Source organism: Trichosurus vulpecula, chromosome 1 (genome assembly GCF_011100635.1).
Source record: "Trichosurus vulpecula isolate mTriVul1 chromosome 1, mTriVul1.pri, whole genome shotgun sequence".
NCBI classification, from domain to species: domain Eukaryota; kingdom Metazoa; phylum Chordata; class Mammalia; order Diprotodontia; family Phalangeridae; genus Trichosurus; species Trichosurus vulpecula.
Genome location: NC_050573.1, coordinates 177,364,995 through 177,382,331, shown reverse-complemented (window position 1 = coordinate 177,382,331; position 17,337 = coordinate 177,364,995). Strand labels below are relative to the sequence as shown.

The 17,337-nt window shown below is 38.4% G+C and overlaps 1 protein-coding gene across 2 annotated transcripts in view; it reads right to left on the bottom strand.

The window, feature by feature from the left end:
• Positions 1-3,329: 3,329 nt before the first annotated feature.
• The window catches only part of LOC118858206 (N-acetyllactosaminide beta-1,6-N-acetylglucosaminyl-transferase-like), a 74,367-nt gene continuing 60,359 nt past the window's right edge, over positions 3,330-17,337 (bottom strand). For both annotated transcript variants that reach the window (XM_036768704.1, XM_036768696.1), the window contains exons 2-3: positions 14,848-14,940; positions 3,330-5,696 (exon numbers count right to left, since the gene is read on the bottom strand). In XM_036768704.1, coding sequence (XP_036624599.1) covers positions 5,506-5,696; positions 14,848-14,940 — 284 coding nt within the window. In that variant the 3' untranslated portion in view covers positions 3,330-5,505. The remainder of the gene's footprint in view (positions 5,697-14,847; positions 14,941-17,337) is intronic.

The window sequence follows — 17,337 nt, the reverse complement described above, 5'->3', positions numbered from 1 at the left end:
TAGATGATGCTTGTTTGGGAGGTATTGTTCAGGTACAGGCTAGCCTAACTGGCCTCTGAGATCCTTTCCAGCTCTGAAATTCTGTGCCCTTTATGCCTTCCTACTGTTAATCATTTTCTGCATATAGCTTGTTCATACATAGATGTTTGCATATTGTCTCCTTCATTAGACTGTGAGCTCCCTGACAGCAAAGAATATTATTATTATTAATATCTTTCCTTTCTTTGTAGCCCCAGTCCTTAGCACAGTACCAGGCACATAGAAAGCATTTAACACACGCTAATTGACCTAACTGACTGATTCGCCTGTCGTCTGACAGCTAATTAGTTTCAGATTCAGGAACGGACCTGAGTCCCCTGATTCCAAAGCTCAGTGTTATAAAAATTACATCTCACTACCTTCACAGATGGCTAAAAATAAAACCCAGGTCAGGTTGGGGGAAGGGTAAGAGCTTAACCAGGATAGTATTATTATCATGATTTTACAGATGAAAAAACTGAGGCTGAGGGAAGTTAAGAGACTTTCCCATGGTCACATAGTTACTAAGTGACTGAGGAGGGATTTGTACTCCGGACTCCAAAACCCAGCACTCCCTCCATTATATACCATACTGCTATTCCATGAGAGTTTCTCAAAGGTTTCACATTTAGATGCGCCAATATGCACAGAATTAAATGAGATATATAACATGTTCATTGAAACACACACAAAGACACACATATAGATTTAACAATGACCATAACATCCAGCTTTTCTAACTCCGACCAACCTCCCACCGTCTTCAAAAGAGAACTCACACATCGTTAGGAAGTCAGGCTTCTTCCTCTTGGAGAGAGTTCAGCACTTTGGAAATCCTCCTGTGATGAGACATGGTATCCAGAATGCTCCTTCCTGCTGGCAAGATATAAAGCCTAGAAATCAGGACATATCCAGTATCCAGGTTGTTGCTGAGGACAATTCCTTTCTCAAAAGACTCATCCTTCACCCTCTCTTTTACATTTTTTCCACTGCCCATTTGACTCCCGCCTACCTGAGTAAGCTAAGTCTTGTGGGGGATTTGACTGGGGGACACAGCTCCCTTACTCTCTTACAGATGAGGTGCTTCACACTTACATGGTATAAAAGTCAGTCTTGTCTTTCTAGCATGACCAATCCCTTGCTCTTCTTTCCATGTCTCTCCAATTTGAGAGGTTCCCAAGGCCTTCTTAACTCAGTATTCCACTCAGCTTTTGCCATATCTAATCCGATTTCATTTGAGCCCAAATCACCCAGGCTCTCATTGATTGGCCAAGAACAGGTCCCAAGCCAAACCCTACTTGGTCATGGTTGGGCCTGAATAAACGTAAATAGCAATTGATTCTGTTTTGACCAGAAGCGCTGAGGGTCTTTCCCTCCCAGATCATTTTTTTTTAATTAGGTAAAGTGGCCATTCTAACCCTCATTTCTTGCTAAGCTTTAATCACTGAATATGCTTTGCCTCAGTCAAACTGAGACCTGTTAAAGAACTTAGCTTGAAAAGGCCAAAGTCCTGCCCTGTATCCTGGGCCATCTCCAGTTGCCCTGATCTATATCTGGCTACCTGACCTAGATGGCTTTGGAGGAGAAAGTGAGGCTGGTGACTATGCACAGCCCGTCCTCACTTAAATCCAATTCACTATCCTTACATGTCATGACATCATTTCATTTATTCATCCTCATCTTTTCCACCACCCCACTTTGTAATTCTAGAACCATGATCAAATCAGTACTATCACTGTTAGTGAAAAAACATGTGGCAACCTTCTCCCCCTATGACTCTACTCACCATCTCTACATTTTTTGAAACCAAAACACCCATTCCTGGCCACCACTCTCCTATGTGTCATCTCGTTCATTAGAATGTAAGCTTCTGGAGGGCAAGGCTTGTCTCTGCTTTTGGATTTGTATCCCTAGTTAGCATATTATAAATGCTTAATGCTTTTAAGTTTGTTTATTCGAAGGCTAGAGCAGCAGAACCCATGCTGTAAAAGGTTCTCTCTAGGTAGAAAGGTTTCAAATAAAGACCCAGTAATATGTGGTATTTGCAACCTGAGGATCAGTCTAGATAAGTATGGAATGCTAACATTAGAGGATTGGTCACTGGATAAATCTTTCAGCTACAATCATTAATAAACAACAAAAACAACCAAAAAAACCCCAACATCTAATGATATATAGATTGCTTGGAAGATCCTTAAGGTAATTTTGAAATAGTTGGGGCTCCAAGGGATCTGCAATAATAATTGCTAGCAAGCATTTATAGAGTACTTTCAACAGGGTTATGCTGGTAAATATTTAACAACCAAAGCTCAGAAGAAAAAAATGTAAGGAGGACACACTTTTAAGTTTAATCTGCATTATTGGCATTTTATACATCATTTTTAAAAATCTAGACAATCCATAAAACAACAAATCAATCCTCTGTTTTATTAGTATTTGTTGATTTTGAGATGTAAATGCTCACAATGATGATTTAAAATTGGTTGAACTCCAATATACCACTAAGGTTTGAAAAGCACTTTATAATCCCCATTTTACATATGAGGAAACTGAGGCTGAGGTTAAGTGACTTGCCCAGGGCCATACAGCTAGTGAGCAGCTGAGACTGGATTTGAACTCAGGTCTTCCCAATTTGAGGTCCACTGCACTCTATCCACTTTGTCACTTAACTGCCCAAGTTCTATGAGCTCATCAATGTGGTTAATTCCTTCCAATGATGAAGACTGAAACCCATCCTTCTGCCCCTTCTCCCCATCCTATCCTTTATGTCCACTTTTAAATCTGCCATGAGGTCCAATCAGCGTGCTGAGAACCATCCTCACGTTCTCTTGACTTCACATGAATTCTACTGAGCCATGTAGGCTTTCCCATGGTTATCCCTTGTTCTTGGCATATAATTGGTCCATCCCCTTTTCCAATTAATTATTTCATTGATGACATCTTTTAGGCCAGAGGTGTCAAAAAGAGCGGCACCTTTGCAGCCTGAACTACATTGAAATGTAATTGGGAAATATTTAACAAAATGAATAAAAATACAATAAAACATAGATGTTAACATGTGGTTTTCTAAATCAATATGCAACCCCAAGAGATGCTTATATATGATCTAGTGATCCAGCTCTTTCTATATGATCGTGACACCACTGTTTTGATTTGAATTATTCCCAGCAAATAGAAGAAGGTTCTCATTTCCTTTCAACTCCTTTCTTTAAATTAATGAATTTTTATGTGAGAACTACCTTTTAATAATGGCCTTTCTCAAAGAATTTTAACCCACCACGCAATTAACAACACCAGCAACTTCTACACGTTGTTCTATAAAGGTGGATAGCAATATATTAATTTATTTCAATGAAAATATAACACAAAAGTCATTCAAAACAAAGACATATTCAGTAGTTTAAGGGCATGCCGAGCAGGCCAGTGATCATCTATCAGCTTGAGGCTCCCCTCCAGCCCTTTCCCCCAGAAAAGTGTGGAGGAGAGCTATAGTGACGTGTAAACATCTGTTCCTGAAAGATTTCTCCTGGCAAAGTCCAGTGTATAAAGTCCAGTCTTTTGCTTCCAGCTTTTTCATTTACATCTTCAGAATCTATTTTCTGACATCACTGGTTACAACTTGGTTGGTCTTCCCTCTCGGATTGGTCGGTCTATTTTTTAACAGGAAAAATCATACTTTTCCCTTTGGCAAAGTTGGTCCCCTTAAATGTGACACAGGTATAACTTTGAACAAGCACAAATTACAGAATTAAAAATACCATTTTCTTATCTAAATATATACTATTGATTCTCTAGTAAGAATTTTAAGTAAAAAAAGAGTAGCAATCCAAATTATTCATGGGATGCCAGCACAGACTTCAATCAAATGTTACTGAGGAAGCTGGCTTTTGTCATAGAGGGAACAACATTCTCCTGATCACAGGAAAATGGCCTAAGATGATACAGAAGAATACAAAATGATTGACTCTTTCTCTAAAGAAAAAAATTGCAGCTTCTGCTCTCCTTCTGAGTAGGTTCCAGCTTCAGAAATGAATGTAATGTTTTAACAGGAAGAACCAGTTACCAAAGAACCTGTAATATTTCCTCTCGAGGTGGTTGGCCAATTTCCTTTCCCTTCAATTTGGTCTCAAGCTGGTCCCTGGACCTGAAGCCTCCATGGCCTGACGGCAACACTGGAAAACTCAGGTGTGGGTATCTGAAACCCTGATTGACCACATTAAAAGAATGAGGTTCTAGAATTCTCTAGAATCTCGACAACTCCTGGTGCTGGGATAACTGCCTCGATCAATTTTGAGGGTCTTAGAATTTTCTTCCTGTGAATGAATGCCTAGAGTCGCTTGTTTTGTTTTATTAAAAAGGAGAATGGAAACAAAATCTGTACTGTTTTATATTCCTATAGCTGATACCACCTGACAAAGCTATTTTATACTGGCTCAATTTAAAGCTCTGCTAGAGAGAGTACAATCTACCCTCCAGGATGCTCTTAGTAAGAAGGCATGGAAGGAATCACAGAAAGATGTAGTGATTAGCTCTGATACCACAGAGAGTTCAAGCAGCACTTAGGAATTCATTCCTTTTCAAATCCCACATATATATAAAAGTGCATTTTCTTCCCCATACACACAGAGAAGAAATCCATATTCAGTAAAGTTGAAATTTTCTTCATTTCACAGCTGCTCTCCAGCAAATACACAGGCTAGCATCACGACTCCTTGCTCAGTGGGTAAACATAAAAAAGAGCCAAGGACACAGAAAACCTAGAATTTGTAATGGAGAAAGCACAATTTCACAGACTTTTTTTTTTCAATGGAGCAGACATCATTCAGTGTTTCAAGCCTTGCTTTATCCTTTGCTGAAGACATTATAAAATATACATAATCTGTAGACCACAGAAAACCAAAGACATCAGTACTGAAGAAACAATGTCTGGCTTCAATTCCGTCAGCCTGGGTTTGGGGGAAAGAGAGCCAGATATCTAGTTATTATTAAGTGTGTATATGCTAGAAGGAACATGGAATTTGTCTACATCTCACTGTGGCACTGTTATAAATTGGAAATAATTACTTCTTGGGGGTAGACTCATGTTTTGTCACAAGAACAAGAGCATTAAGTTTTTTTCTTTACATTTCAACATGCTTCGGATATCTGATGTGTAGATATAACAAGAGTTTTAAATAAAATCACGGCCTAATTATTATTTCTATAATATATCAATAGTTGAAATTTGTAGAATGAAAAAAGTCACAGGTGCTCAAGTCAGTTACCCAAGCAGTCCATGCTTATTACTTGGAAACAAGCTTCTGCTTTGGCCAATGTTTCATCTTGGGTAGCCAAAATGTTCATCATCATCTTAGAGCTAATCCTTGAAAACTGTGACTTGATAAAGACCAAGTCTTTAAGGAATGAAGAGCTTGCTTTCCAAACTGAAAGTCATTAATTAAGCTTCTGTTCCTATCTTGAATCTCTTGAATCCTGAGTCATGGAGGATCAAAGATACCAGCTTGATTGTATAGCAGTTTCACTTTGGTTTAAGGCTCTTTCTCTAAGCCTCAGCTCCAGGCATTCTAAAGTGAGTGGATAGGTTTTCAGCTCAAACTTGTTAGCAAACATATTTGGGGAGTCATATAGCCATTTTAAGTCCCCGTTTCCAAAGATGCAAATGTCACGTACATAATGACCTGCAAATGAAGAGAGAGCAAGAAAAAAAGAGTTAAAAAACCAAACACTTGTTTTCAAAGGATGGAGGGTGTGCTTTTGATTTGTAGAAGCATATTTTTTGGTCCTTGACTACTTTGTGCCTAGCATGCAAATACAAGAGAAATATGACATTATAATCCATGTCGATGAGGATCTTGCAATCTCAGAGAAGACATGGGTTCACACATTAAAAATTAAATGATACAATGCAATAAGCCAGGGTAGCAATATGTTTAATGGCACTTGAGTGGTGCTCATTATAAGTACCTAAGAGTGTAGAGAGGAGTGAAATCACTACAGACTACTATGTCCAGCAAAACTGAATGGAGGAAGTGATGTTCTTAAAGGATGGGTTATATCTGGCTACATGGAAAGGGCATTGGGGAATGACATTACCAAAAGCCAGAGGGAATAACGTGCATAAAGTTGTAGGGCAAAAAAGGCACATTAGGATTTAATATCTGGAAGGAACTTGAAATAACGTATAACCTAATATGTTATATAAATTCAGCTACTACTGTTGTTCTTATAGGTCATATAGTCTAATACCTTTAGTTTGTAGGAAAAAAAAATTAAACTCAGAGTGAGTAACTTATCGAAGTTTATATAACTAGTACATGTCAGAATTTCTGGAGCATTGTAGTTGTATGGAATAGTACTTGGAAAGGCAAGCTGAATTTAAATAAAAAAAAAAAAAGACCTTAAATGCCAGACTAAGGAACCTGGATTTTATTCTGTATGTAATAGGTAGCCATTGAAGGTTTCTGAGCAAGAGAATTTTGGGAAAGTGGTATTTTCAGAAGATGAGCTGTGCAGGCGGGAAAGACTGAGAATTTCATTATAATAATCGAGGCTGGAAATAATAAAAACTAAGTTGGGTTTATCAAGAATGGAAGAAGGAGGGACAGAGCCAAGATGGCAGAGTAAAAACAGGGACTCGCTTGAGCTCTCCTCTAAATCCCTCCAAACACCTATAAAAAATGACTCTAAACAAATTCTAGAGCTAGAGAACCCATGAAATGACAGAGTGAAATAAGTCTCTAGCCCAAGATGGTCACTGGGAAGGGTCTATTGTACTGTGCTGGGAGGGAAATGCAGCCCAGCATCGGCCAGAGTAGACAGGGAGGACCAGGCCTCAGGGCCGTTAACCAATGAGCTGTGGCAGTTTCCAGACTTCTCAACCCATAAATGACAAAGACAACTTAGCAGGTCAGTGGGAAAATTGTTGGACCTGTGTGAGAGAAGAGCATAGTACGGCCCCAGCCCCCAGGGGGTGGAGGTGGCTGCAGCAGCAGCAGCAGCAGCAGCTATGGCTGCTTCTGGAGTCCACTCCCACAGATGGTGGGGGGAATCAAGTAGCTGATCAGAGTGGGAGTGCAGGGATCTCTTTGCTGTCACTGAGGTGGTATTCTCTTGCTTTACCCTGCTTGGATCTGGGTGGCAGTCCTGGTTGGTGTTCCTTGGGGGAGGAGGAGTGCTGGTGTGGCAGAGCTTGTGGTGGATGTAGAGAGAGAGTCCTCCTGGTAGTTACACAGCAGAAAGGAATGCTTGCACTCACAGACCAGAGCACAGGCCAAGAGAGGAGAATCATACCATCTCAGAATAGAAGTAGCTCTGAAAAGAGCAGCACAAAACTGCTGAAGCTTGGGACATTGCACTCTCTACTCTGGAAGCAGTCATACCCTGACAAAGAGCTCAAAAGTCAAGTAACTGTCTGGGAAAATGAGCAGGTGGTGTAAAAGGACTCAAAACTATAGAATCTTTCTTTGGTGACAAAGAAGATCAAAACATACAGCCAGAAGAAGTCAACAAAGTCAAAGATCCTACATCAAAAGCCTCCAAGAAAAATATGGTCTCAGGCCATGGAAGAACTCAAAAGGGATTTGGAAAATCAAGTAAGAGAAGTAAAGGAAAAATTGGGAAGAGAAATGAGAATGATGCAATAAAATCATGAAAAATGAGTCAATGACTTGCTAAAGGAGATCCAAAAAAAATACTGAAGAAAATAACACCTTAAAAAATAGACTAACCCAAATGGCAAAAGAGCTCCAAAAAGCCAATGAGGAGAAGAATCCTTTAAAAGGTAGAATTAGCCAAATGGAAAAGGAGGTCCAAAAGACCACTGAAGAAAATACTGCCTTAAAAATTAGAATGGACCAAGTAGAAGCCAGTGACTTTATGAGAAATCAAGAAATTATAAAACAGAACCAAAAGAATGAAAAAATGGCAAACAATGTGAAATATCTTGTTAGAAAAACCACTGACCTGGAGAATAGATACAGGAGAGACAGTTTAAAAATTATTGGACTATCTGAAAGCCATGATCAAAAAAAGAGCCTAGAAATCATCTTTCAAGAAATTATCAAGGAAAACTGCCCTGATGTTCTAGAACAGGGCTGTCCAACCTTAGGTTTTTATTCAAACAATAAACAATATATTTTGATTTGCCATTCTAGTGAGAGCTCTGCGGTAGCTCAGCTTCGGCATTTATGTGAATTTCTATGCTTGAAGGCAGGTCTCATAAATCCCACGTGGACTGCAGGCCGCATTTTGGACAGCCTTGTTCTAGAACCAGAGGATAAAATAGAAATTGAAATATTATAGCCAAATTCCAGAGTTCCCAGGTCAAGGAGAAAATATTGCAAGCAGCCAGAAGGAAACAGTTTGAGTACTGTGGAAACACAATCAGGATGACACAAGATCTAGCAGCTTCTACATTAAGGGATCGATCTACATTAAGGGATCGAAGGGCTTGGAATATGATATTCTGGAGGTCAAAGAAGCTTGGAATAAAACCAAGAATCACGTACTCAGCAAAATTGAGTATAATACTTCAGGGAAAAATATGGATTTTCAATGAAATAGAAGACTTTCAAGAATCAAGAGACGCATGAAAAGGTAAACAGGAAAGAGAAATCATAAGGGACTCACTAGAGTTGAACTGTTTTGTTTACATTCCTACATGGAAAGATGACATTTGTAACTCATGAGACCTTTCTCGGTATTAGGGTAGTTGAAGGGAATATACATATATACATACATATGTACGTATATATATAGACAGAGGGCACAGGGTGAGTTGAATATGGAGGGACAATATCTAAAAAATAAAATTAAGGGTGAGAGAGGAATATATTGGGAGAAGGAGAAAGGGAGAGAGAGAATGAGGTAAATTATCTTACATAAAAGTGGAAAGAAAAAGCTGTTATAATGGAAGGGTAGGTGAAAGGGAATGAGTGAATCTTGTTCTCATTGGATTTGGCTTAAGGAGGGAATAACACACACACTCAATTGGGTATCTTACCCTATGGGAAAGTAGGCGGTAAGGGGATAAGAGGGAGGGGATGATAGAAGAAAGGACAGATTAGGGGAGGGGGTAGTCTAAAGCAAACACTTTTGAAAAGGGACAGGGTCAAAGGGGAAAATTGAATAAAGGGGGACAGGATAGGATGGAGGGAAATATAGTTAGTCTTTCACAACATGATTATTATGGAAGTGTTTTGCATAATGATACATGTATAACCTACATTGAATTGCTTGCCTTCTCAAGGAGGGTACCTGGGGAGGGAAGAAGGGAGAGAATTTGGAACTCAAAGTTCTAAAACCAAATGCTAAAAAAAAATTGTTTTTACATGCAACTGAGAAATAAGATACACAGGGAACGGGGTATAGAAATCTATCTTGCCCTACAAGAAAATAAGGAGAAAAGCTATGGGGGAGAAGGGAGAGTGGGGTGATAGAAGGGAGGGCAGACTGGTGAAAGGGGCAATCAGAATACATGATATCTTGGGGTGGGGGGAAGGATAGATATGGGAAGAAAATTTGTAACTCAAAATCTTGTGGAAATGAATGTTGAAAACTAAAAATAAATTTAAAAAAATGGAAAAAGGAAAGGATAGATGTAAGGACAAGTCACAAGTGGCGACTAATTTGATACTTTGGGGATAAGAGAGTGTTAAAAGTCAGATAATCATAAGTTTTCATGCCTTGATGCCCAGAAAAATGGTAGCAGATAAATGGTTAAATCAAAAAGGAAGGTTATTTTGGAAAGACAATGAGTTTAATTTTAGACTTTTGAATTTGAGCTAACAGAGGCATATACAAAAAGAAATGTTCAGTAAGGCAGGTAGAGTTCAGGAAAGAAAGGGCTGGATAAATGGATTTGGGAGTTATACAAACTAAAGTCATAGTTAAAGGCATAAATTCTCCAAAGGATAGCACATGAGAAAAGAACACAGATCAAAAGTTTCCCTGGAGATTACTCACAATGAGGATAAAAAATGAGGAACTAGCAAAAGGGAAAGAGGAGGTACAGCTAGAGAGAAACCAGGAGAGGAGAGAATCTCAATGAAGGAATAGATCAGGGGTGTCAAATGCTATAGAGAAGTTAAGGAGAATGAATATTGAGGAAAGGATATTGGATTTGGGCAATTGGGAAGTAAATGGGAATGTATATTCAGCAGAGTAATGGGGACTGAAGTTAGATTTGACAGGAATGAGTTAGCTGTGAAAAAAAAGGAAGCTGTAAGAACATGTTTTAGGAGTTTGGTGGTAAATGGGAAGAGAAAAAAAAGATCGCAGCTTGAAGAGCAGTAGAGTAATGATTAGGTTGTTTTAGAGAGGGTAAAGATTGGGATACTTCAGCAGATTTGAAGGCAGAGGGGAGGGGGCCTTCAGTGGGGAGAAACTAGAGGCTAGAGAGAGAATGGTCAAGATTCCAGAGTGGATGAAGGGAGATGTGACTGGTGCAATGGATACTTCCTAGCTTTGAGAAGGAAGAGGGGTATATCATCTATAAAAACCAAAGAGGCATGAAGCTCTCCCCACACTAGTGCATGCTCCACACTTGCCAAAGTGATTTTCCTGAAATACCAATCCAAGTCGCTCACCTACTCCGTAGTTCCCAATGCTTACAGGATTAAATATAAATTCTCCTGTTTTTCTTTTAAAGCCCAATCACAACCTTGCCCCTACCTAGCCTCATTGGACATCACATAACTTCCTGCAATTGAGGCAAATTGACCTTTTCTATGTTTTGCATACAAGATGCTCTGTATCGTGGCTTGTGCCTCTGCACCAGCAGCTGGCCCCAGGTCTTGAAAGCAATGACTTCTCAAGCCTCCTGCTTCAGAGAATCTTCTCTTCTTCCTTTAAGAAACAGCTCAAAGCATGATCTACCATCTGAAGCCTTTCCTGGTCTCTTCAACTGCTAAAGCCCTCCCTCCTAAACCATCCTGTACATAGCTACTTTTTATTTGGTCATTTGTCCTCTTCATATTCATTCTGTAAACATATATATATGTATGTATATATATGTATGTATATATGTATTTATGTACGTATGTATTCACTGATTGTGTCCTCCATTAGAATATATGCTCCTTTCAAGTGGTGACTGTTCATTCATTGAGGCAGCTGGTGACGCTATGGATAGAGCCGCAGGTCTGAGTCAGGATAGACCTGAGTTCAAATGCAGCCTCAGACATTTATTAGTTGTGTGATCCTGGGCAAGGCAATTTCTTCTACTTGCTTCAGTTTCTTCAACTGTAAAATGGGACTAATGATAGCAGCTACTTCCCAGGGTGGCTGTAAGGATCAAATGAGCTAATATTTGTAAAGTGCTTTGCACAATGCCTGACACAGAGTAAGTGCTATATAAGTGACAGCTATGATTATTCTTATTGATCGTGCTCATATTCCTAGCACCTAGTGCGATACTGTCATTTTTCTGTTGTGTCCAATACTTCATGACCCCTTTTGGGGGTATTCTGGGCAAAGATATGGGGGTAGTTTGCCATTTCTTTTTCCATTTTACAGAAGGTGGATACATAATAAATACTTGTTGAATGACTGCCTGGAGGCCAGCAATGAAACAAGAAAAAGTTGTGTAAAGGTGCTGCTGAGTAGCGATGAGATCTCATTTGAAAGTGACGGCCCAGTTTTGTAGATTTTTATCCAGAAACACACTGTGGTCAGGAAGCTGGCTTAGCCAAAAGTTGAGGACAGGATAGTCTAGGGGGTTGATAAGAGCAACAACGAAGAGGCTAACCACTGTGCTCCAGGCTATGCAGAGAGTCAAAAAGATTCAAAAGTGAGTTAATAGATTTCACCAATGTAGAAAAACTGGTTTATAGCATACACTATGCTCCAGGTATGTGGAAGAAGAGAAGAGGAGATTTTAGTTTGTGAACAAGGGGGTTTGAGATTTCAGAGAGCAACTTGATTGGCCATGGTGGTGAACGACCAATGAAGTAGTAGTTGGTAGAGTGGAAGAAGGTGAGAAACCATGAGAGCAGAGTGTGAACTGAGTCTTCAGTGAAGATGATAAAATCCCTAAGAAGGTGCCACAGAAAGGAGACGATGGGTGGTGACAACAAAGACCAGGAGTAAGTATTATCACCTAATGGTACAGATTTTTAAATGAGAAATGGACTGATGGTGGTAGATTAATGCACTGTTAGCAGTGCTAGGGGCAGCTAGGTGGCATGGTGGATACGTGCCAGACCTAGAGTCAGGAAGATTCATCTTTGTGAGTTCAAATCTAGCTTCATACATTTACTAGCTGTGTGACCCTTGGCAAAGCACTTAACTCTCTGTGCCTCAGTTTTCTCATCTGTAAAATGAACTGGAAAAGGAAATGGCAAACCACTCAGGTATCTCTGCTAAGAAAATCCCAAAAGGGGTCATGAAGAATAAGACACAACTGAAATGACTGAACAACAAGAAAGAGTTCTAGGAAGCAAGGAGCAGTCTAGTGTTCTCTGTTCTCTCTTTGAGCTTAGGGTTGAAAGAGAAGACAAGACTTCTATGGCAGGCTGTAGAAGGTTCCTCTGTGTCTGTTGGGGATGACCAGTTCTTGTGACGTGAGAAAATGGTTAAGGGTCAGGGTGTGGTTTTCACAATCTATCAGAGTTTCTCAGGGTTCAACAGAAGTGGCAGTTAGGAGGTTACCTAGCAGGTGAGTCTGAGTAGAGGTAAGGCTGGTTTGGAATAAGAGTGTGGTGGAGAGGAGAGAGAAGAAAAAGGAGAGGATAGGGCAGGGTGGGGTGGGATGAGGGAACTAGCAGGTGTGAATAACAGGAATAAGGAAACTAAATTGGGAGGCAAAATAAAGGCCATCTTTTAACTTGAGGAAATTAAAGAGTAAATATGGAGGATGTTAAGCACACACACACACACACACACACACGCACACGCACACGCACACATGAAATCCAAAATTAATATTCGGAACAGAAACAGCAATGATGTTCCCTCTCTGTTTAGTTGGTTATGTAAGGGCCCCTTCTTCACTGTTCCTAATTCCCAAACTTTCCCTCTCCCAATGCCATAAACAAAGCTAGTTCCAAGGAACCCTATGTGCCACAGGCATCACATCATCCTGTGCCAAGAGGCTCACACAGGCATCTTTCAAAGCACATATCCTATTCTAAAGATCCACAAAGGAAGTGACTAAAGGAAGGGAGTTCCTGTCATTTAGGGGAACAAAGAAAAGTCGTTAATAAGCATGGGGAAGGGCTTTTTGATTGGCTAGATCAAGAAGTGTGGCAGAAAAGAAAGGAACTGGATCTCTTATTTTCCCCTCCACCCGTGCCCCACCCTAACCACTATGTACAACCTACAGAGAACAAGAGAGGAAGGAAAAGAACAGCAAATGAATCATGTATCTAAGAAGCAAGCAGTTGATTAATCGTAATCATCTGTAAGTATACACATCCAAGGAGAAGAATGACGTGAAGCAGTATTTTCCTGGTATCTCACTAGGACTTCAAGGCCTTTAGAGACTGTCTTTTCAAACTATGAATTAAGAGTGATGAATAGGTTGGTCCAAAGGCATTGAATGGTAACTCAGTTCTTCTAACACCTACACTCCGGTGCTTTTTGCTACAAACCCCATCTGTGTAAATATATCAAAAGGCACACTTTACTTACATACAAAATGTCTCTATTATAATCAACTATATTCTGTCTCTATTATAATTATATATTTCATCACATATATAAAAAATAAATATAATTATATAAATATAAAATGTATTATTTATATGCATAATATACATATAAATGATGTATTTTACATTTATATAAATTCATATTATATTTATATATTATATATTAATATCACATATTAGATATGATCTACATATTATATTATAAAATGTCTATATTATCATCAATCAATCAAGGAATTAATATGCATTTATTGAATCCCAACAGTGTTAGGCAATGTGCCAGGTTCTAGGATCACAAAAACAAAAGTGAAACAGTTCCTGCCCTTAAGGAGTCAACATATATGTAGACAGACAACATGTACATAGATAGGTATATACTAAATAGACACAAGGGGCCTTTTGAGTATAAGACACTGGTGATTGGAGGGAATCAGAGAAGGTTTTGTGTAGAAAGTGGTATTTGAGATGAATCTCTCAGCAAACTGAAGACTCTAAGAGGGAGGTGAGGAGAGACTGAGTTCCAAGCATGAGACAGAGAGATAGGAGATGTAATGTCATATGTGAGGAACAGTAAGAAGATTAATTTTGCTGGACCATAGGGTGTGTGAAGGGAGTAATGTGTAGTAAGCTGGAAAAAGTAGGAGAGTGCCAGGTTGTGGAGGGTTTTAATGCCAAATAGATAAGCCTATATTTGAATCTCTGAGGCTAGAGACAGCTACTGTAGTTTATTGAGTAGGAGAATCAGACCTGTGTCTTATGAAAATTACTTTGGCAGCTAGCTATGTGGAGGATGGAATGGAGAGGGGAGAGATTTGAGGGAAGGAAACAATTAAGGAGACTTGCAGTAATCTAACATGAAATGTGATGAGATCTTGAATTAAGGTAGTAGCTTTGTGAATAGAAAGGGTTGGATGAAAGAGGTGTTGAGGAGGTAGAAATGATAAGATCTGAATTAAATGTATGTGGGGAATGAGTGAAGAATGTGAGGGTGAAGTTGACTGAGACAGAGAACCTGGGTAACTTGAAGGATGGTGGTAAAGAAGGAGCCCTCAAAAGAAATAAGAAAGTTTAGGAGAGAGATGAGTTTGAGGATGAGGATAATGAGTTCTATTGTAAACATTCTGAGTTTGAGACATCTAATGAGAAAATGCAGTAAAGATGAAACAAAGACGGACATTACCATGACAGCCTCCATGTTCACGCTCCATATCGCTCCACTTTATAGCTCTGAGGTTTCCTTCCCAGGTTGCATTTGGCATGGATCCAGGGACACCTGGAATGTGGATAAAGGAGAAAAATTAGAAATAAGAGATGGAACCTGCTTCTTTACATTCATCATTAACCAGAATATTAATGTTTCACTGATGACCAGAAGAAAGTATATGAAATAAACTATGGTGTAAGGTTCTATACTTTCATTTTTGTCATCCGTGAAATTAGGGATGATACTTGGAATATTTACGTCAAAGGGATATGAGGAAGAAAATGCTTTTCAAACCTTAAATACTGTAAACTTTCATTATTTTTAAGATACAGATCCTGCCCTCAAGGTATTTACCACCTGGAAGATATAATACATGCATAAAGAGAAAAATGATACCAGGCAGAATGTGGTAAGTGAAAAAAAAGAGGTACAGATACTGCTATGAGGAATTTGAAGAGAGTGTAATAACTCTGAGGCACAGAGGTTAAATGTCATGACTCAATATGATGCTAGTAAAAGTTTGAGGTAGGATTTGAACCCACATCTTCTAAGACTCAAAGCCTAACACTCAATTCACTCTGTCACTGCTTCTATGGTGCTGTTATTTGTATTTGTGTGTGTGTGTGTGTGTGTGTGTGCGCGTGCGCGCGTTAAGAGAGAGAGAGAGAGATCAAAGAAAAAGTTATCAAACAACTATGTAATTGCTCATATATATGTGTATATAAATATTTATGCACACACATATACATCTTACTTAGGAATAATCTATTCGATAAAAACTACTAGAAAACTGGAAAGCAATCTGGCAGAAATTAGGCTTAACCAACATATTCCACAATATAATTAAAGCTATTCCCCAATAGGTAAGTGGTTAAAGAATATAAACAAACAGTTCTCAAAAGAACTGCAAGCTATTAACAACAACAAGAAAGAATGCTCCAAATTACTAATAATAAGAGAAATGAAAATCAAAACAACCTTGAAGTTTCCCTTCCCACCTTGCAAACTGGCAAAGATGACAAAAGATAGGAGTAGTCAATGTTGGATGAGTTGTGGGAAGGAAAATAGGCATGCTAGTGCAATGTTGGTAGACCCACAAACCAGTACAACTGTTGTGGAGGCCAATTAAAAAAAATTACAATGTCCATGCCCTTTGACTGTTACTAGACTTATACCCCAAGGAAGCCATTTATAAGAAAGTCTTCATACTCCCTGAAATATTTATAATAGCACTTTTTGTGAGAGCAAAGAATTGAAAACAAAAGCAGGTGCCCATTGATTGGGGAATGGCTGAATAAATTGTAGTACATAAATGTAATGGAATTTTACTGTTCTGTAAGAAATGACAGATATGATTAATACAGAAGCACAGAAAATTCTGTATGAACTGAAGTATAATAAAATAAGCAAAGCCAAGAAAGCAATATACATGACTACAACAATGTAAATGTAAAGAACCACATACACATACATCAAAACTGAATGTTGCAAAATTAATACTCCCAACCCACCCTTTTGCAGAGGTGAGAGGTAGAAGATACACAAATGTGGCACATTACACCTATTTTCAGACTTTTTCAATGTACTGGTCAACTGATCCTGATTTTTCCCCTTCTTTGTTTTTAAAAACATACTGTTTTCGGAGCACACCTGTCAAAACAAACCCAGGAACTATGTAAACAAAATTACAAAACAACTTTTTATACAAATAAAATCAGACACAAATAATTGGAGAAATATTAATTGTTCATGGGTAGGCAGGGCCAATATAATAAAAATGACAATTTTACCTAAACAATTTCTTTTTTACTGAATTAGAAAAAATAATAAAAGTCATTTGGAAGAAAAGTCAAGAACAATTTACAGCAGTAAATAAATATTATAACCTTTGTATTTAACAAGTGCATAACCTTTGTATTTAACAAGTATAAAGACTTGAGATTTTGGGATAAGAATTCATTATATGGTAAAAATTGTTGGGAAAACTGGAAAGCAGTATGGCAGAAACTGGGCATAGACCAGTACCTTATACCATTTACCATGGATACATGACCTAGATATAAAGAGATTTTATAAGAAGATTAGAAGAACATGGAATATATTATCAGACTTATGGATAGGCAAAGAATTTATGAATAAACAAGACATAGGAAGCAAAGTTAGGTGTAAAATGGATAACTTCAATTACATTAAATAAAAAAGTTTTTGCACAAGCAAAACAAATATAGCTAAGATTACAAGGAAAGCAGAAAATTGGGGAAATTTTTTATAGGAAGTTTCTCAGATATCATATCTCAAATATATAAAGAACTGTCAAATCTATAAGAATAGTAGTCATTCCCCAATTGATAAACAGTCAAAGGATATGAACAGGCAGTTTTCTGATGAAGAAATTAAAACAATTTATAGCCACATGAAAAAATGCTCTAAATTGTTATTGATTAGAGAAATGCAAATTAAAACAAC